The 21446-nt window shown below is 38.4% G+C and overlaps 1 protein-coding gene across 2 annotated transcripts; it reads right to left on the bottom strand.

Moving 5' to 3' along the window:
- Positions 1–561: 561 nt before the first annotated feature.
- On the bottom strand, positions 562–21188 carry LOC143880058 (transcription initiation factor IIA large subunit-like). 2 transcript variants are annotated; one of them, XM_077382834.1, is made up of 11 exons: positions 20881–21187; positions 19574–19741; positions 19160–19309; positions 19012–19066; positions 18818–18876; positions 18396–18521; positions 15086–15217; positions 14930–14984; positions 14664–14851; positions 14507–14590; positions 562–893 (listed from the first exon to the last, which is right to left on the bottom strand). In XM_077382834.1, exons 1-11 carry the CDS (start codon positions 20995–20997, stop codon positions 870–872), a joined length of 1158 nt encoding a protein of 385 aa, XP_077238949.1. In that variant the 5' UTR covers positions 20998–21187; the 3' UTR covers positions 562–869. The 2 variants fall into 2 exon arrangements, with proteins under 2 accessions (XP_077238949.1, XP_077238948.1); XM_077382833.1 differs by lacking the exon at positions 562–893 and adding an exon at positions 6741–7040 and having other exon boundaries at positions 20881–21188.
- Positions 21189–21446: the final 258 nt, after the last annotated feature.

Here is a 21446-nt window from a genome sequence, read left to right as displayed (position 1 = left end):
GAAATGTATGAATAAGCCGGAAACATGGAAATTGTTGGCAGAGCTGTCGAAGAAAGCCTAGCATATACCTACAAGGAATGCACATGACATACTTTCCTCTTCTAAGAAAAATTTTCCAGCATTATCAAACTTACGTCCAAGGATCAATGTCTCTATTTTTACTATTAATTTTGTTTTTTTTAGCAAAATGACGTATTGGGACATACCCAATAGCTCAACAGATTCTTCTACAAGCCTAATGCCTAATTGTGCACCAATATTTAACCAACTCAGATAAAATAGATTTCTGTTAGATGATTTTCTCTACTCAGTGGTCGAATGCTATAGTTGGGCTGGTGTTTTAACTCCCAGAATTCTGAGTACCCAGAGGTGGGACATTCAGGGTTTGTACAAAGGGCACAATGCAGAAAATTCAGCTCACCCCTTCTGCCTGAAACTGAGCTTAAGCACTCCTGACCTAAGAAACAAAACAAGCAAGTGCCCCCGTCCACTGTGTATAGCATTCAAAGTTTTTAAAAAAATTACGAGGGTTTTCAAAGGGAAATAATGGAAAAGCAGAAATTAAGAAATGATACTTTGTAATAATCATTAACAATTTCAAAGGGGAATGCGAAAGCAGAAATTAACAAATGATACATTAACAAAATCTAAATATATAAAGCAACTGAAACACCAAGTAACTTTACATGGAGATTTCACCAAACTCAAGTAGGAACTGTCACAAGGCTTCTCTACAAGTCTTAGCTTATAGGCATTATCTCTTCCCACTCTCAGTAATCACTTAATTCCTCATGAACCAAATCCTCCATAAACTGCCATTTGTTCTTCTAACAGCATCAAGCTTTGCTTGCGAGGTAGTCCTTTGTAAGTCAAAACTCGAACTCCCCAGTTGCCTGTGAAATATTCCTTTGAGAAAACTTTAGAGACCATCAATATTTGAAAATGAAGGCAAATAATGCAAAAGGACGTCTTTTAGATTATGACAACCGATTGTGGATTCCCCGACCAATTATTGGACCGAAAATTAAATTTCAGTCCAATAATTAATTTTTCGGTCCAATAATTGGTTGGGGACTACACAATCGGTTGTAATAATATAAAACAAACAGGGCCAAAGAGGATATAAATATGGTGTGAGCACAACAGGTACTACCACTCAGAACACCCTATATGAGCACATGGAGGTATTGATGACAACAGTTGGTGATTATTTAGAGCATTATGAACTTAACACAATAAAACATCCAAATCAGACAGATAAATAGCAAACAGACAAGGGAGTAGCAAGGTTCCTACCAAGTTACACCAAAGAATAAGAATCTGAAACTAAGAAAGCCCCCCTACCTAGCAAGCTCATCCTCATACTCGATGGCGGGAGGGCCGGACATGCTAGAATAAAACAGTATGCCCAGCAATGCAATACATCACCTTGTCAATAGCATCAAGGCATTTGCACAGAGAACTAAAAAGATTACAACCAATGCATGACGTTATGAGTAACTTTAGACAATCAGCGGCTCAGGGTGCAGAGACATCAAGATCTTACTTCCAGATTTGAGGGCCATTTGAGGGTGCATTGGAGATCCTGAAAACCACCCGATGCAATCCCTAATAATTCATCCAACACCCGTATGACCATGATTTCTAAGACTAGAACTGTCAAAGTTCAACTTAAAAAACTGTTAAGCTTGAGAGGTAGGAAGAGTTGAAGACAAGGCAAGAAAAGAGGTAAGAGACAAGGCAAGATAAAACCTACAAGGCAAGATAAAACCTACATGTGTGGTGTCCCAGCAAGGTCAATCTAGTGAGATGAAAGCTAACATCAAGTATCACTTATGCAGAAAAACATGACACATATAGAAGGAATGCCCCAAGTACAAGGAGTAGATGAGAAAGACAGTTAAACCCTTAATTTTTATTTGTTTGGAGCCTTTTTGGTTGATGCTCCTAAAAATACTCAGTAGATAATTACATTTTGAATTCCATGTAGACAGTTCTTTCTAAGTCAGGGGCCCATGAAAAGGGAGTGGACCATTAAAGTTGAAAATGGAATATGGGCTGACATCAAAGCCATTGGAACTCTCTATCTAGTTATAGATAGTGGTTTTATTTTATATTTAGTGGATAGAATTATGCTCCTACTATAAGTAGAACCATATTTCAATGTCTAAATTTGATTCCTACAGGCTTTACTTTCTCCGTATGTGAATGATGTAATCAGAAATGTTGGTAATAAACGAAGGAGAGTAAATGAAAACTCTTGAAATCTATTGTATAAACAGTTGGGACACATCTCCATGGGTCAGGTGAAAGAATGGTTAAGGATAGCATCTTTTACATGCACTTGGCTTTTCCGATATCAGTATTGGTATTTTAATTTATTTATTTTTGAATGGCGGATATAAGTATTTGTATGGAGTGCATTGAAGAAAAACATGCAAAAACCAGTAAGAGTGGTACCACTAAGAGTACCGGTCTATTAATATCATTTATACTGATATCAGCGGTGAGAGGTATGTTATTACCTTTATAGATGACGTCCCCTGCCATGGGTGTGTCTCTCATCAATGAAAAGTTGGAAGCTCTTGATAAAAAAAAAGGATGAAGTCTAGCTTCAACTTCACTTGGACAACCAAATTGTGAGGTGTTGATATTTACCAAATTGTGAGGTGTGATAAAGGCATTGAGTAATATGGTAAATACTCAGAAACGGGCCGCTCGAGAAGAATAACATTCTCTAGGAGAACAATTTGTCGAGTACGCCCAAGCAAAACAGCATGGCTAAGAGGCAAAATCGTACTCTTATGGATATGGTGGGGCATGTTCATCAACTCACCATTGCATGTGTTCTTGTAGGGAGAAGCATTAAAAACGAATGAGCACATCCTAAATTGAGTAGCAAGTAAAGTTGTACCTAAGACCTCTTATGAGTTATAGGTCGAAAGGAAGTCAAAGCTAGGAGATATGCATATATTGGGCTGTTTAGCTAAAGCAAAACTGCATAACCCACAAATAAGAAAATTGGTGCCAAGAACGATTACTTTGCCACTTTATAGATTATTTTGAAAGGGTTAAATGGTTCAGGTTTTATTTTCCCGCTCATAGTACCAGGATTCGAGATTAAATGTGTGATTTTACTAGAGGATGGTGACCTCAATGGTAGTGTAGTGCCAATTGAAGGCATTATCAGCTTAAAACACAAAAACATCCAAACAGACTGATATGGCTCCAATCAAATAGCAAACAGACAGGAGAGTAGCAAGGTTCCTACCAAGTTACACACCAAGTTACACCAAAGGAAAAGAATATGAAACTAAGAAAGGGTCTCTAAGAACTCCCTCCCTAGCAAGCTCATCCCCATACTCAATGGCGGGAGGGCAGACATGCAAGAATAAAACAGTATGCCCAGCTATGCAATGCATCACCAGTTGATAGCATCAAGGAATCTCCACAGAGAACTAGAAAGTTTAGAACCAATTAACGATGTTCTAGGAGTAACTTTCGACAATCAGCAGCTCACGGTGCAGCGACATCCAGATATTAATTCCAGATTTGTGGGCCATAATCTCTGCTGCATTGGAGTCCAGAAAGCCAACGAGTGCAGAGTAAGCCAGTCCAGTTGAGCAGATGTGATCCCTAATAATGCATCCAACACCCGCATGACCATGATTTCTAAGACCGTGATTGTCAAAGTTCAACTTAAAAGAGGGTTAGCATGAAGATGGTGTTGGAGAGGATGGGGGATGTGAGTTGATAAACGGTTCACCAAATTTAGAAAATGAGATGACCGTGGGCAGAAGTATGGCGGAGAAAGATCCTCTGAAACTTTATTTGAGGGCAACACTAAATGACGTCCAGAGATAAGGTTTGCAACACTTCAAAGAAGCTCACAACAAAGTGGTTCAAGGAATTAAGGGGCTTGATCTGAGCCAAGGTGTTGGGATTGAATTCAAAGTGGTTATGATGAAGACGGCAAGGTTTTAAATTTCGACCGAAATCCAAAAAATTTCGGTCAACCCCGAAACCGAAATTGCGTAAAACTCGAAACGTTACAAAATTTCAACCGAAATTTTGGTCCAAAATTTAAGGAAAATCTCCAAAAAAATCTGGATTTTATTCTTTATTTAATATTTTCCCGAAATTTCAGCCAAAATTATCGAAATATCGGTAATTTCATTCGAAATTTTGTATGAGATAAAATATTATTTTATTTGATTTCATTAGATTTTGTCCAAATTTTCATTCGAAATTTCGGCTGAAAGTTTGGTTTCGGTGAGGAACGAAACGCATTCCGAAACCAAAATTTGAAACCTTGGAAGACGGTTTATCTAAAATGTTAGGGGCTTAAGAACAGAAGACAAAGGGTTTGTGGTTAAAAAATTTATTTGGGGAAGAGGAGTTGAGATTATGGTTATACTCGAGCATAAGGGGATGAGGATGTCGGAATCCCTCGTCAATTGTCTATGGGGCATGAGAAATAGATGGGAAGCTCTAGATGCCAAAGAAGCTATAGGAGGTATAATAAGAATGTGGAGAGCAGCTAAATAAGTTGTGTGGAAGAGATTGAAGAAAAGGAATTCTCCCTTGATATTCAATTCTTGACTAGGGGAGTTGTGAAACTACCAGTTACTCCAAAAGCTTAAGCTGTTGGAAAAGGCATTATTTAATCTTTTATACTTTGACACTCCCCCTCATGTGTGGCCCCTATTTTAGGGTTGCCTACACGTGGCACATGTGGCCCCCCCTCTTTTTGGGTTTGGCCATTGCATGAGGACTTTTGCTATCAAGGAGGTTTCAACTCGGGACCTTTGGCTCTGATACCATGTGTAACTACCAGTTACTCCAAAAGCTTAAGCTGTTGGAGAAGGCGGTATTTAATCTTTTATACTTTTAACAGGAATGAATGTCAGATGGAAACTTTCAGTGGTTAGTGGTTTATGGGCCGATTAGGGCAAGGTGGTGCAATGTTTTTGGGAAGAATTGAAAGAAATCAGTGAGAATTGGATAAGGCCGTGGACTCTCGGCAGAGATTTCAACACCGCTAGATTGCCCCATGAGAAGAGCCAACCTGGAAAAATCACTATGGGCTTGAGAAAGTTATCAAACTTTATTCAGGTATGTGACTTGATAGATTTGCAGCTGGTAGACGAAAAATTCATATAGTCCAATAATCAAGAGAATACCATCATGTGCAAGCTTTGATTGGTTTCTAATTTCAAAAGAACAAGAGTGCTTTCTCCTAAGATTCAAAGAAAATCACCTCGTCCAATATCCAACCATTGCCCTCCACTATTGGGGATGAAAGACTGATGCATAGTTGAGGCCTTTAAACTTGACATGGCATTGTGCAAAATTCCTAGCTTCAATGAGAAGATAAAAGAGTGCAAGAATGAAAGTAAAGAGGTGGGCAGAAAAGGCTTTATCTTATGCAGAAAGTTGAAAGCCTAGGAAAACAAGATCAACGAATGACAGAAAGGATTTCAAGAGGAGAAGAAAATAAAGAAGGAAGAAATTCTACAAGAGACTGAAACCTTTGGTAGGAAAGAAGAGAAGACAATTGGAGGACGGTGAAAGAAAAGCTAGAATGGCATTAAAGGTGGAATACGATGATATTCTAAGAAGGGAAGAAATAAGTTGGCACCTAAAGTCTCAGGCCATTGGGTTTAAGGAGGGAGACAAAAACTCCAAATTTTTCCACATGCATGGTTTTTAATTTCCAAATCTTTCCATTTCCATCCCCAACGAAACAAAATCTACATGAATTCCTTTCACGTCATTATTTTCCTGAAATTTTGACAGAAATTCACAAAATTCGACCAAAATTCCCAAAATTCGACCAAAATTTCTGAAATTGGACCGAAATGGTCAGAGCAACAAAAAAATGGAAAGATATTATTGACATTCAATTTTATTTCTTCAATTTAAAGAATGATATTTGGTAGGCAACATCATTGAATTGCATAACAAAGTAACCGTATCTTATGCATGGGATGTCATATTGGCATGGCACCAATAATACCTCGTAACGATATGTGGAGGGTAGACTGGTCATTGTACTTTCTTATACTTCAATACATTGTACTTTTTTACCGACTTTACCATTCTAGACATGTGCAACAACACGTCACTAGGTGTTCGATGTGATTAATCTTTTTTCTTTTTTTGGAGATGTGATTAAGCTATTGTGGATGGTTTTGTTGCTTATGTGATAGTTTCTAAGTATGCATTTATGCTTATTCTAGCATTTCCCTAAGTATCATATTAAAATTTCATCATTTGCATATGTTTTTTTAAAGATCAAAGCATTTCATCATTTGCATATGTTTCCATATGTTTCCGTGATAATACAAGATTTCCACCGAAACCGAAATGTTTCCGTGCCGACCGAAACCAAATTTAAAACCTTGTCCACAGGATGGAGAATACTAGAATGATTAATGACACATATTTTCTTGTAAAAGAGAGAGAGTTGATTGAGGACAGAGATCACATCAAAAATATTAGTCCAATATTTCTCCAAGCTGCAAAGGAATATGATTGGTGACTGAAACATAACTGGTCTTCAAGATGGCCCAAGAGCAAAAAGGATGGTTGAAAAGGGATTTCTTAGAAGAAGTTAGGTCTGCAACTTTCTCTATGGGGGTAAATATGAGAGGGTAATTTATTTCAGGGTAAACCATTTCAGAGTAATCTACTCACCATGTATTGGTATAACCTTGAATTAATTTCTGTTGTTCCAATGTGCATGGTAAACTTAGGGGGTATTTAATTTCCATTTTACATAAAAGATTAAAGGAATAGAATCACCATCACAAGAAGCTGTTTTTAGTGTAGATTATCTATGATGGAGACCACTAAATGAGTGGTTTAGATAATCAAAATAAGTAAGCCCCACAGCATGATCCCTTCCTTAAGACAACATCCCTTTATGATCGGCATCTAATGAAGCATCTTCTGTCGAACTGACGTTAAAAATCTTCTTCCAAAGCCACCTCATGCTCAAGGAGTAGATATCAACATCTTAAAAGCAAAAACCACACCTGAAACAAGAATATTCACTGAACATCAACAAGATTGGCAGGTATGTGTTCTAATTGGATGATCTTTGAAGTCATAAAAAGATACACCAAATTTTGGTGTATAAATTTATTGGAGACATGTTGCCAAATGAAATCCTCCCATTTGTAAAACAGAATGAACATCAACAAGAGGAACATAGATTTGAAGAAATGATACGTGAAAGCCCTCAACCTAGAAGTGCAAAAGATGAAAAGAGTAACATGTGAAAGATGGGAACGGTAAGGGCGTGTAAGTTTTGTGGCATAAGTAGGCTAAAGGCAATGCAGAATATTACAAAGTAACAGCTTCCTTCACTTCTCCGCTTCCAGTTTATTGGCCACGATAGACGTTGAAGCTGCATAATTAGGCACTTTGAAGGTACACTTTTTGCAATAGGAGAAAGACTCATCGCACACAACTCTTGACACGCAGATGTAAAGGATGGGTTTACATCTAGCATTCCTAATCCACATTTGGCGGCTTGTACCCATATCTATCTTAGCGTGATTTATAAGATCCAGAATAAAGATAGAAATGAATGGTTTCTGTGAAGCATCTTCTTCAGGTTTTCTGTGGTTCACCCTTCCAAGCACGAACAAGTTTGTTTCCAAAGCTGTGGGGCCACCTTTTTCCTTCCTCATCTTTCACATTTGAGGGTGCGGCATGATCCAGAAGCTGAGGCCAGTCCAAACACTTCAAGCAGGAGTGAGGAAGCTGAAATTTCTTGAGATCGAAAATCAGAAAAAAAAAAAAAAAAAAGAGAATAAGGTCATCTTGCGGCTAAAAAAAGCCAATCTCCCTCTCATTTTTCATTATAGATCTAGAATTGTAATTTTGAAATTGGAGAACTTGGAATTTGTGGAACTTTGGGGGAAATTGGGATTAGAAACTTTGATACTGTAATTGAATTTGAGAAGGATGGTTGGGACTTTCTTTCTTGGAGGGAAATCCCTTTTTTGGAGAACTTGCAGATTTCTTGGGAAGGAGGCAAGGAACTAGTTTTCTTCAGTTTCTTCTTCATTTCACCCGTTGGTTTACCTTTGATTTGGCAAGGTTTCCATCATGTAAGAAGGTCTAGGGCATCTCCTCTTTGCTTGGCCACAATTGAAATTTTCCAAATATCATCAAAGCAAAGAGCAGAATTTCTGCTACCGCTATTGTGTTTCTTCTCTGTGTTGCTGCATGGTTTCAAATGACTGTCATTCATTAGATCTGTGAATATCTCAAATTAATGCGGGTGAAATTCCATGTTTCCTTGAAATTAGGGAAGGGTTGTAGTGAAATTCGTTGGAATTAAGGTCTAAGCAGGCAGATCTGAACTCTCTGTTCGTTTTCTCTGAGGTTCATGCAAACTGAGAATCCAGTTATCCTTGGAGCTTCGTTTTCGCTCTTCAGATTTTCATTGTTCCGCTTCCATGAAAAGAAGGATCAATGGCTTTAAATCTTGCATGATCTGATGATTAGAGAAGGTTTACTCGTCGCGTGATACTGACCTTGGTTCTCCAAAAAAGTTAAGCTACAAGTCATGAGTTTGATGGTGCTAGTGTTTTTTTCCAAGCAATCTCTGTAAGTGGATCTCATTTACACATCTTTTATCTCAATCCTCCAAGGAAATTCTGAGTATTAGTTGATCGAATCGTGGAGATACTGTGCATTTGCTACCTCTCGGTTTTCTACTAGAAGCATGCTAAATGCTTGATTAAAATCATGTGAAAGATTGCCATTCAAAAAGAAAATCATGTGAAAGGTTACATCATTATTGATCTTGTAATTGAATTGAGCTACGAATAGTATCTTCGTTTTTATACAAGGTCTCCTCTCAACGTCTGGCCTTGGATAGCCCAAGGTCTATGTGTATTTTTGAAGCTTCATTGCAACAGATTTAAGGCCATTATTTGGTGACTCAATACAAGCAAGAGTCTGCTTTGGGTGATAAAATTTGAGCGTGTTTGTTTAAATATAGCAACATCTGCTATTAGCTTATGAATGGCCAGGTTTAACACTTGCTAAGAGTGTGGTGTGATTGCCAGATTTAACACTTGTTTTGTTATAGAAGTCACATGCTATTGATTCTGGCAAGTGTTTACAAATTAATGGTTGAGTGCCTTTAGCAGAAGACAAGTGGTGGGACCATGTGTAAGACAAAACAGAACCCTGCTATTAGAGTGAGGTTACATTAATGGAGTTGATTTTGTGATTGAAATAAAATTAAAGCTATCTCACAGTTCTCCCCTTGTTTCTTATCTTCTCATTGCAATATTGGCAATACTGGTCAATGGAGAGTTTGTCCCTCACAAGGATTATTCAACCTTAGCAATTCAAGGATTGAAAAATTAGCGTGTACTGGAAATTAGTGACTTAAGCTTTTACGGGTGTCTCTACTATTTTATCTCGCCTCGGTTGTTGGGAAATGGGTTATATTTGTACTTATTCATTACGCGTCCTTTCATTTCTTCTCTGTTTCTGCGCTCTTTCCTAGGAGCGGATGCTCCAAGGCTTTGAAATTAGTATTAAATTATTAATAGGTACCTTTAGTCCAGTATTTTGAGGAGGCACAAAAGCCACAAGAAAGTTTTCATCGATTTCTCCTGGTTCTAATTCCCTCTACCATTATCAAAGGAGGAATGGCTAATATCGGTAATTCCAACGAATCTTCTTCTTGTTCTGGAGGGTGTTGCAGACGGCTTTTCACAAAGATCATGGTTTTAGAAAACCTCCTCAAGAAGATAAGATCGATGGTTTATAATGAAGAGCGGGCTTCCATCAATGCCCCAACCCACGAAGAATTGTCGAGAGAGCTTCTTAGTGCGTACTGGAAATTACTCATGCTAGACTCTCAAGATTGGCCATTCACTTGGTATAGCCTCCATGGTTTTACTCCGTTCCAAGATACTCATTCGTCGTTGCACGACCACCCTTTCTTTAAGCTGCTCGCGATTGAGGAAAGGGTTGAGAGGAGGCAAAGCTGGGAAGCTACTAAGGCGGTGGGTATTCGGCTCGTGGAAGAAAGGATTGCGACCCGAAAGAATCCTGGATTTTTGGATCGGACTCCGGAGGATCTTCTTCATGATATGCCAGATTTCCAAATCCAATCCAGCATATCATGGAGGAGTTGGAAAAGTGCTCGGCTTAGGCAACTCGTCTAGAAGTACAAACTGAATGACTATCTAGATGGTGATGACAAGTCTGTTTTGATGATTGCCTTGACTTCCTCCCGTTTTGCAGAGATGGGAACGGGACCTCAAGAAATAAAGCACTTTGGGGAGGTTCCTATCAGTTTTAGAAGGGGTTGATGTTGACATGGTTTTAAATTTCGGCAGAAATATTTTGGTTGCAGCACAAACCGAAACGAAATTCACATGAAGTCATTTCTTTACAAGATTTCACCGAAATTTTAAAAATGTACACCGAAATGTTATAATTTCCACCGAAATTGACACCAAAATTTTAGACATTTAGGTCGAAATTAAAAAAATAAACGAAATCATATTCATATTTTTACATGATTTCGGCCGAAATTTCTGTCTGAAACTGAAACGTTTCGGTTTCAGTGGTGGCCGAAACCGACACCGAAACCGAAATTTAAAACCTTGGATGCTGGGGGTAGATAATCCTCTAAGGTTTTCTAGCAAAAGATTGGCATGTCTGGTCGGTTTTGTATCAATTAGGACTATTGGGTAATGTAAGGGGTAATGGGTTTTCATTTGAGCCAAGGAGATCGTTCCTAGGCAACTCATACTATGTAAATCTAGTGGGACTACTGGTCCCCATTGTAATTTTACTAGTATGAATATATTTGTCATTTTTCAAAAAAAGGATTGAAAAATTAGTTTGGAAGAAAGCCTCAATAGTTGTCTTACTTATTTGTCATGTGAAAGATTGTTGACAATTAAATAGATCAGCACACTCTTTTGGAGAACCTTGTTACAAGTGGATTTTAGATTATGGGTTTATGTTTGAAAGATCAATGGTTCTTAAACCCATTGATGGACTGTTACTCTTCTAGTCATGGCATGCACAACTCCCTTCCATTTGTGCCATATTTTGAGGGATTGAGCATTACTTAGCACCCTTCCGACCCTTCCCTGGATCAACTATCATATTCCTGTTCTTATTCCAGTTGTTCCTTCTACACGTGATGAGACTTCTCAATTGGCTTCTGGTTCGTCTTGCACTCCAGAGAATACTTTGAAGGTATATGTACGTCGACAACCACCAGGCAGTGCCTTCACCATCTCCAATGTCTCCTGGTGCCTTCACCATCTCCTCCAATGTCTCCTGGAGGGGAATACTTGCAACTTGGCATGGTCGTTGACTTGAGGAGCACATGAGGGACCATTGCCACTGGTCAAGGCTGTGGGAAGTGTGTGACATATGGTATAGGGGACACGGTGGCATATCAGCCATTGAGGGCACCCTAATGGATCCAATGTCATGGCGTCCTTGGGACCACAAGGCAAAGAAGACAAGTGGCAATCAAGAAAGCCACCACCAATCTCCTTGTGACAAGTGTCCTAGGGGACCACATGGACCCAAGGACAAATGGCAGCCCCTCATGCATCCACTTTCCCTATAAATAGGGGATGAGTGCTCTGATTTGGGGAGTTTTGAAGAATGAGAATTTGAGAGGGAAGTTGGGGAATTTGGGAAGGAGGCTTGGAGTTCCAGACCCCTTGGTTCTTTCTTTGTCTTCTGGTTGAATTCTTCATGGAATTGGATTGGAGATTTCTTGGCTTATAAAAATTCTCTCTTCCAATCACTCTACTTGTGACTTCCAAGTAGCAATGAAGCAATCTCCTATTTCTTTTTTAGTATATCTGTAAATATGTGATGAACTTCAATTTTCTGCTTGTTATCTTGAATTTTCTCCATGGAATTGCAAGCTTTCAACTGTAAATTCAACCCTATAAAAACCTTCGATGAACCACAAACCTGATACACATCATTTCCTATGCTAACCTCCCTAAGTCTCTCCATGTTTTTGTCGTTTCTAGTTCTTCTGTTGTTGTTCCTAATTCTGTCGCAAAGGTTTTTGCCCACCATGAGTGGCACGCAGCCATGGCTGTTGAGATGGAGGCTCTTTGTTCCAATGGTACCTGGGATCTTGTCCCTCCTCCTCCAGGAGTGCAACCTGTTAGGTATTATTGATGGGTGTTTGCAGTAAAAATTTTGCTTGATGGTGGGTCTGTGGAGCAATTGAAAGCACGGTCGGTGGCAAAAGGATATACTCAAACATATGGCATCAGGTCATCGACTATTCTGAAACGTTTTCTTTGATTGCCAAGTTAACATCAGTCCAGGTTCTTCTATCCATTGTAGTTAATTGCGACTAGCCCTTGCACCCGCTTGATGTAAAAAACGCCTTCCTTCACTATGATCTTCAAAAGGAGTTCTATATGGAGCAACCACCTAGGTTTGTTGCTATAAGAGAACCGGGGTATGTTTGTCGGTTGCGGAAGGCGATATACGAAACAGCCACCTAGAGCTTGGTTTCAAAACTTCGGTGAGGTTGTGGTTTGTTTTGGTTTGAGACAGTGTGATGTGGAACATACGATTTTCAGTCGCTGATCTTCAGCTCGTTACATTGCACTTTTAATCTATGTGGACGATGTAGTGGTGATTGGAAACCTTTCTGAAGGAGTTTTAGATGAAAGACTAGGGAAAAGTTCAGTACTTCTAGAGTATTGAAGTGGCCATGTCATCTCATGGTATTAAACTCCCATGGATCGGAATAGTAAGTTGCACTCGGACAAAAGGGAGTTGTCGGAGGATCCGGCATGTCATCTTGTGGTTTTTTTTTTTTTTTGAATGGCATCATCTCATGGTATTACACTCCCATGGATCTTAATAGTAAGTAGCACTCAGACAAATGGGAGTTGTTGGAGGATCAGGCTAGTACAGAAGACTAATCGAGAAACTCAAGTACTTGACAGTCACAAGACTTGGTATTTCTTTTAATATTAGTGCAATCAGAAAATTTATGGAGGCTCCTGGTATCCTCATTGGGAGGTTGTCTTAAGAGTTGTTAGGTATTTGAAGGGTGCACTGGGCCGTCGGTTGTTTACAAAACATGGGCATCTAGATATTGAGGGGTTGATGGGTTTTCTAATGCTGACTGGGCAGGTTCTCCCTCTGACAAAAGGTCTACAACCTGGTGCTACACTTTCGTTGGAGGAAATCCGGTATCTTGGAGGTCCAATAAGTATAACTCGGTAGCTAGGTCAAGGGCAGAGTCGGAGTGTAGGGCTATGTCTCAAGCCACTTGTGAACTTGTTTGGCTTCAGAATTTGTTGAGAGAAATTGGACTGAAGTGCCAATGGTGTTATCATGTGATAATCAAGTTGCAGTGCATATTGCATCAAATCCTGTGTTTCATGTGAGGACCAAGCATATAGAGGTCTATTGTCATTTTATTAGACACAAGGTTGCTAGCAAGGTAGTTCAACAGGTCAGTGTGTCATCAGCTTGGGGGTCTGTTCACCAAACCATTGGGTACGAGTCGGTACGCTACCGTTTGTAACAAGTTAGGCTTATATGATATATATGCTCCTACTTAATGGGAAGTGTTAGAGTTTGTTAGTAGTCTGTAGAGTTACGTAAGGGTAATTTAGTCTTTTCCCATATATTGTAACCTTATTAGTGTTTATATATATTAAGAGAGGGTTTGTCGGTATGTTAAGTCTGGCAGTTCTCCTTTTTCTACTTCTTATTCTTTCTCTCTCACTTTTTCACTAAGAAACTAGGGAACGATCATCAGAGAAAAAGATACTTTGTTAAAAGTAGTTCCAGTGTGACGTCTTCCCCAATGTGGATGGGTGAAGCTCAACTTTGATGGAAGCTTTAAAGGTAATCCGGGTTGTGTGGGCATTGGCAACATATTCAATGATCATACCAGCGGCACGCTACTCACCTTTTCAGGTCCAATGGAAATGTATGATTCAAACAAGACGGAAGCAAGAGCTCTCCTTTGGGGCTTGAAGTGATACGAAAGATCCACGGCCCTTTAACCATTGAATGTGATACGACAAACAGTGCATGAGGGAGTAATGAAGCAGTCACGCCATAGAAACTAACTGATATAATATCTAAAATTTTGAAATCTATTTTTGACTATAGGTCCTAGTTTCAATCATATGAAGAGGTCAGCAAACGAGCAAGCGCATAAATTGGCCAACGACGGAGTGGAAAAAGAGGAGTTAACGATGGTAAATCCTAATCTGGAGGAAAGAATGGCGGAGCATCAGGGTTTGGTGGGAGGGATTTTTCTGTTGTATATGCTTTGAGGAACGCCTTGTCCCTACGATATGTACATTCTTGGTTGACGTCAGTAAAATCGTCACCTTTCAAAAAAAAATAGAATACTCGAAAGTAAGGCAAACCATGCAAGACAATGTAGCCAACAAAATTAAGGAGATAACTGCACATTAAAGATTACCCTACAACGCACCTTATTAAAAAGAATGTCTTTTCTGTTTATATGCATTATGCCATCTTTAAGCATGCACTTCCATCTACTTTTGGTCCGCGTCACCTACCCAAAGAAAACAGGTAAGAATAAGTCTTAAGATCCTACATGGCTATATGCGCCAGAAGATAGCAATTACCTTATCAAACTGGGCCAGAACCAAATGTTGCGTGTTCGGCTCTTCCTCTTCTTGCTCAAGATCATCTAAATCATCGTCATCATCTTCATTCAAGGGTGGCTCATCATCCTCCACGGATTCACTTTTAGCTGGTTTCGGTGTGCCAACAGCATTCAAGGGTGTGCCAATAGCATGCACGGCATGTAGATCTAGAAAAGGCGTCCAAAGTCAGCATGTTGTAGGATCATTACTGGCTTACCTCCAATTTCAAAAGAGATCGGGTTTACCCTGGTCGGATGGTGTATTGTACCCTTCATTGCCAACTTCTGGTGAACGGAACAACTTTCAAAAGCAACAAGGCGGGAAAAAAAACAAGAGGTTAATAAAAATGAAAAAATAAAAAATAAAGGAAAATCATAGTTAACTGCAGATGTGGTAAGTACATCCTCGAAGCCATCATGGATCCCATCCTGTTGTGGAATCTTTGAAGTGCTAATAACTTGAACTGATAGACGCATCTCACTGTTTTCATTTACTCCATCTGATCTATTCGCAGAATTTTTCCCTTGACTGGCCTGAATTACAAGTGTGTTATGAGGAAATAATATATAAGTTATATGAAGCCAGTTAAAAGTATGGCAAATGACTGGACGATCCAACTTTCAATAGAAGATCTTGCAGAAATGGATTATCAAAATAGATAAACGGAGAATTAAATTAGACAATTTTCCACTGCCAACAGCGCTCCAACAAAGATAAAGATGTGATCAATAACATCTTACTCGCCAGATGTGTAACACTTTTAGCACCACAAACATTAGTGTCAATACTAGGTCCTTCACCCACCATCTGTCAGTTTCAATGCAAGCACATGGATAATGAATAGAGTTCTACGCATATGCGATTCATGCCTGCACAACTGATATATCTCTGTGTGTGTGTGTGTGTGTGTGTGTGCGCGCGCGTGCGCGTAGGATACCAGCCACGAAGAATACCTCCGCAACAAGATTGGGTAATTAACCATGTGAATTTGTGGAGGTTATATTGATGCAAACTAGATTTAATAAACTTGGAAATAAACATGTGATGGCATTGAAGACTTGGGGTTTCAGAGATGACATTTTTAAGAAACTCGGGAATCGAAACACTGATAGCCAGAGACGCTAAGGCCATGTCTGGCAGCCAGGACTTTTTTGTCATCATAAATCGGTGTCTCCAAGTGGTGAGAGAGGGGTGGGGCAGTGGGAGGAGGAGAGAGATTTGAGAGGGCATGAGCGAGATGAGCTTGAGAAGTGGCATAAATCAGGAAAAAGTCGATCCTATTTTGAGTAGAGTTTTTTGTTTCCTGAGTTTTAGCCAAGCTCATCACTTGGAGACACTAGTTTCCTGTTTTTTGTTTCCTGATTTTTAGCCACTTCACCCTTATCTCCATTTACAATGAAAAAAAAATTCATGGTAGCCAAACGTGCCCTAAATTTAAGAGAATATTACAGGTAGAATACGGCAATTCTAAGTTCCACTGACATATCTATTTGACAGACCTTTCACTTGGTTGGCATGAAACCCATAGGGTACAAGTGGGATACGATTCGAAACTATACATCCAATAGGACGAACAAAAATTAAAGTTGATGACAAGAGGATGATACTTCAACAGAAGATTTGAAATTGATTAATCGCAGCAAAGAACCAGTGCAAGGGCACTGGATTATCAAACGGATGCACGAAGAATTAAAAATAGATAAATTTCTCAATTCCCAACAAAACATCTACAAATGTTGACAATTGTCCAACTCTAGGTTTGTAGCATCATGCGACCAGTCCTCTATCTAAAGTTTGCTCCACATATATGATCATGGCCAATGAATGTGAGGAAGTACAAGATTTATTGGCAACGATAGATGATTCCCATAGAACGCATATGCGACCAGTCCTCTATCTAAAGTTTGCTCGACATATATGATCATGGCCAGTGAATGTGAGGAAGTACAAGATTTACTGGCAACGATAGATGATTCCCATAGAATGCATATATATATATATATATATATATATATATATGGAGGCCACATGATCAGGTAACTAAGTTAATCCAAGTTGTGAGCAAACCTGTGCAACTCTCTATACAGTAGGGAAAGCTAAATAGACACACATGGCATGGTGCCGCAGACCTAACTGGTCTGCATGAAATAAAAGAAACACCGAAGAACAATTATATTTTTTATATATTATAATTCTAAAAAATGTAAACACCCACTATTACATAGCTGCATGAAATAAGGCAACATGAAACACTAATGAACAGTTATATTATGATTCTAAAAATTGTAAACATCCAATATTAATAATTATGATAATTAATTTATTTGAAATGTAGTAAAAGTAGATAGACAGACATTTACAAGTCCAGGGCCATTCAGGCCTATGATGCTACTTCTTCCCAACATGGTAACCAACAAGGAAATGGTGTGTGTGATAATAATAGGTCTCAAGTGTGTGATTGCTATTAATAAATCAAGCGCCATTTTCGACATTAACTAGTTACTTCTACCTTTACAGTCGCTACTACAATAAATAAATCATCCAAGTAACATGTGCAAGCTTTGCAAATGTGTCTCTGAACTAGTTTACACATGCAAGATAAAAACTAATAGTTCCTCAGAGTTTTTTTTTCTCTTTTGAAAAGGAATTATTCCTCAGAATTTGAATCTATCAATTTGCCTTACCGAAGGTCAAGTTAAATTTTCAAACAATAAGCAAGGGTTATTTTGACTGATGACGCTGACTGAGAGAATCAGAGAACTGAAGTTACAGTAATATGCATACATGGGTTTCACTCAGTTTGGAACCAGAGCGAAATAAAAATACAAAGATGGGGCTGTGTGCACAAGTAGAAGATACTAAATTTTTTTAGCATTAAGTTAGTATTGCCCTCTCTTTTTCCGAAAGTAGAAGGCATGTAAAAATAGGTTCAAGAAGAGAACATATACATACTTTCCAAAACAGAATCACCCGGTTGATTGCCATATTAAGCAACTAGGGTTATATACGCAATGAAAATCAACATATAAATACGTTTCAAAATGGAGAATCACACTGTTGATTGACATATTATATATGCATTGAAAATCTGTAAAACAAATTTTTTTTTTTTGAAAGTTGGAAAATCTGTAAAACAATATTGTTAAAAGGGGAATGATTTCAGCAATCCAATGTTTTGATAAACATGCGCTCCACTTTTTGAGAACCATAATATTCCTCTGACAGCCCTTTAAATACTACACGACAGAAAATGGAGCGCATGTTTATCAAAACATTGGAGTGCAGAAATCATTTCCCTTGTTAAAAACATATATAAGACAAGCAATTAATTAAAATCCAAGATTGTTAAGGAAAATATGAGTTAAGCAAGAGATAGATATTGGCAAATAACAGTGAACGGAGTCCTTGTATTTTCTACATTAAATGGTGCCAGCTCAGCAGATGAGGGACTGATAGGCAGAGTAGTGGGTAAGTAGCCTTTTGGCGTTTTGGCTCCCGTTTGCAACCAAATGTCACATGAAACCACACTTGACAAGTAAACTACAGGTAAGTCCTTCAAAATGTACAACCAAACAGGCCCTTAGTAATTTGAACCAGAAAGTGATCAGGAGAACAAGAAAATAAGAGGTAAATAATTGGGGTCATGAGTCACCACATGAGCATTGCAACTAACAAAACCGTAGTGAGTGGTGAAGAATGTATAGGAAGCACCTCAAGTTGAAAATTCTCCAACAAAGGATCTACAGCTCCATCTTGCTGTGGTATATATCCACCAGATTGAAAATGTGAAGCATAATCTTCTCGTTTCCGCTTACCAGAAGAAATCATCAAAAAGTCCTGTACATTTTAACCCAACATGACGTCAATGGCATATAAAGAAAAGGAAAAAAAATAGCATTCGCTTGACAAATAAGTAAATAATCCTTCGGCCCACGATAAGTGTCAAAAAAGAATGCATAAATCCTACTTTCATTACACAAGAATGCAAAAGCAATGAGGGAAAAACCAAAGAAAAGATATGAAAGAATGGCAACATCTCTATGGAATTGAACCACAACCTTTGTACATTTCCTGGATTAATGAAGAAAATGACATCAACAAAAAACAGCTAAAAATTTAAGAAAGTGAAGCACCTGGGTCGTTGGTTGATGAGGGGCTCCTCTGTCAGCCTCATCACGCCCTTCAACATAAGCTACAGAACAAATCACAACTAAACCATTACGTTCCAAACTCATGCCAAAAAGAACTCCCAACATCTGCCCAAAAATCCTAGACTATTTAAAATTAACACAAGTATGATTCAATTTTGCACGCCCACTATACTTACCCACGTTAACATCAACCCCAAGAGGTCTTTGATGCATCCAAGGAGAAGGTGGTTGCTGCAAAAGAGAGAGAGAGAGAGAAAGAGAGAGATAGAGAGACTGATGCATGGATGATTCAGTACAGTAGGAACTAGATGGGAGTCGGCATACCATGTATGGACTAGGCCTTCCGGGTGTCATGTCAATGCTACCCCTAGTATCATGCATACTAGCAAAGTCACCAGGTCCTGTGGGAAGATGATATAAGGATTGATCTACTGTTCCCGGCAAGGGAGTTTGAATGGGAGTCTGTGAAGGCGTCTGCAGAGGAAATTTATCATCAAGAATCTGAAACTCAAAAATACAAGATAGAAAACCAAAACACCAAAAAGCCTAAAATAGCCCATCATAAAGGGGATGTGTTTCAATCATACAGGGAAGAAGATGCAGAAACTGGAGAGGAAATAGCTATCATTATAACTATTGAATTCAATCATAAATATGAGATAGGAATGGGAAGAACAAACAGACACAGAATTTTTTGAGCTAGTTCAAAATTTACATACAAAAGAATGTAGAGATTACCGGTGGGAAGAGCATCTCAGCGGTTGGAGTTTCGTACACTTCCGGTCCTTCATATGGTAAATTCAGATCATGGACAGGTGTGATTGGAGGACCAATCGCCTTAGGTAGAGACGTCCTCTCTATAGGACCGCATATTGCCTCGCAATGCATCATTTTCAATTCCCAGAGCTGGAAATTTCCATAATGTTCAAAAAATGATAAGAAAGAAAGTGATTTTGTGAATGAAAAAAAAAAATTGAGCCTAAAATGGTTCAACCACAAACCCTTATTATCCAAACACACTCCAGAGTAATTCCCCCAATAGTTCCAATTGTAAATGAAAAATCTCGACCATAAGGCCCCGTTTGGATTGCAAGAATTTTGTGAAAATGTTTGGAAAGGAAAAAAAATCAATTTTGTGAGAGAACGAAAAATTGAGCCCTAAAATGGTTCAACCACAAAGCCATATGATTCAAACAATCTCCAAAGAAATTACTCCAATAGTTCCAATTAGAAATGAAAAATCTTGACCATAAGGACCTGTTTGGATAGCAAGATAAATATCTCTGACGGGCAATTTTTTTTTTCTTGGGAAAAATTTTTCTTTCCACAATTAGAAGGAAAACGATATGGGTATGGCTTATTTAGAGAGATATCATCATAAATTGAAGGTCCCTCTAAATAAAAAAAAAGGAATTGGGTTGGTTCAAGTTATCATTTTTTGTGGGTAAAATTAGCAGACAATTTTAGAATATTTCCCTTTCCAAACTTTTCCAGCAAATTCCTGCAATCCTAAAACCTAGATTTTTTATTTTTTATTTTGAAGTGAATCCTAACCTAGATTTTATGTTTTGAAAGTGAATCCTAAAACCTAGATTTTGAAAGTGGATCCTAGAACCTGAATTTTATCTTATAAAATCTAGGTTTTAGCTTGTAAAATCTAGGTTTTATAAAATTCAGGTTTTAGATTACAAAATCTAGGTTTTAGCTTGTAAGATTCAGGTTATAGCTTGTAAAATTGAGGATTTTGCTTGTAAAATTCAGGTTTCATCTTGTAAAATCCAGGATTTTATGATAAAACCTAGGTTTTATAAAATTCAGGTTTTAGCTTACAAAATCTAGGTTTTAGCTTGTAAAATCTATGTTTTATAAAATTCAGGTTTTAGATTACAAAATATAGGTTTTAGCTTGTAAAATTCAGGTTTTATCTAGTAAAATCCAGTAATTTACGATCCTGGATTATAAAATCCATGTATCCAAATGGAATATAAAAGAAACAAGAAAAAAACAACAGAAAGAAAGAAAGAGAAGAAGGAATTAGGGTTTACGCCTTGGAGCTCGGTCAGAACGTTATCTCCAACACCGGAGTTTAAGAAATCATCACGAACTTTATTGATGACATCTTCAATAACATGAATATAGACATCAGACACGCTCGCAGCCATTTTCAACGATCAGAAGCTCTTCAGATAGAAGATTTTCTGCAGAAAACAATAGGATAAGATCTACGTATAATGGGAAGATGATTGAGGAGAAATATTGAAGAGATTGAAGGGAAAAGGCATGGGGTTTTGTTGTAGAGTAGATTTTCTGAGCTCTAGGGTTTGAAAAAAAAATCGAGAGATGCGGACTAGAAAAGGAGAATTAAGAGGAATATAAATAGGTTTGCATCCGCATAAGTGTGTGGACACGTGTCGGCACTTTCACCCTCGAGTCGGTCCCCACTTGAAACATCTTTGGAAGTGAGAAGAAATATTATGGTCGCCCCCTATTTTTTATAGGCATACCCACTCTTTTGTTTCAAAAGTTGTGGGTCCAAGAGTGTAGTGATCTAAACCTGACATCTGCTGGGCCCTACAGTGGATGGGCCTCAGACCAGAACTCTAAGTTTAAG

This window comes from Tasmannia lanceolata, unplaced genomic scaffold (genome assembly GCF_043159265.1).
Source record: "Tasmannia lanceolata isolate RefF3 unplaced genomic scaffold, GAP_Taslan_0.1 ptg000006l, whole genome shotgun sequence".
NCBI classification, from domain to species: Eukaryota; Viridiplantae; Streptophyta; class Magnoliopsida; order Canellales; family Winteraceae; genus Tasmannia; species Tasmannia lanceolata.
The sequence above is the reverse complement of the archived record's forward strand: the minus strand, read 5'-3'. Positions and strand labels throughout refer to the sequence as shown.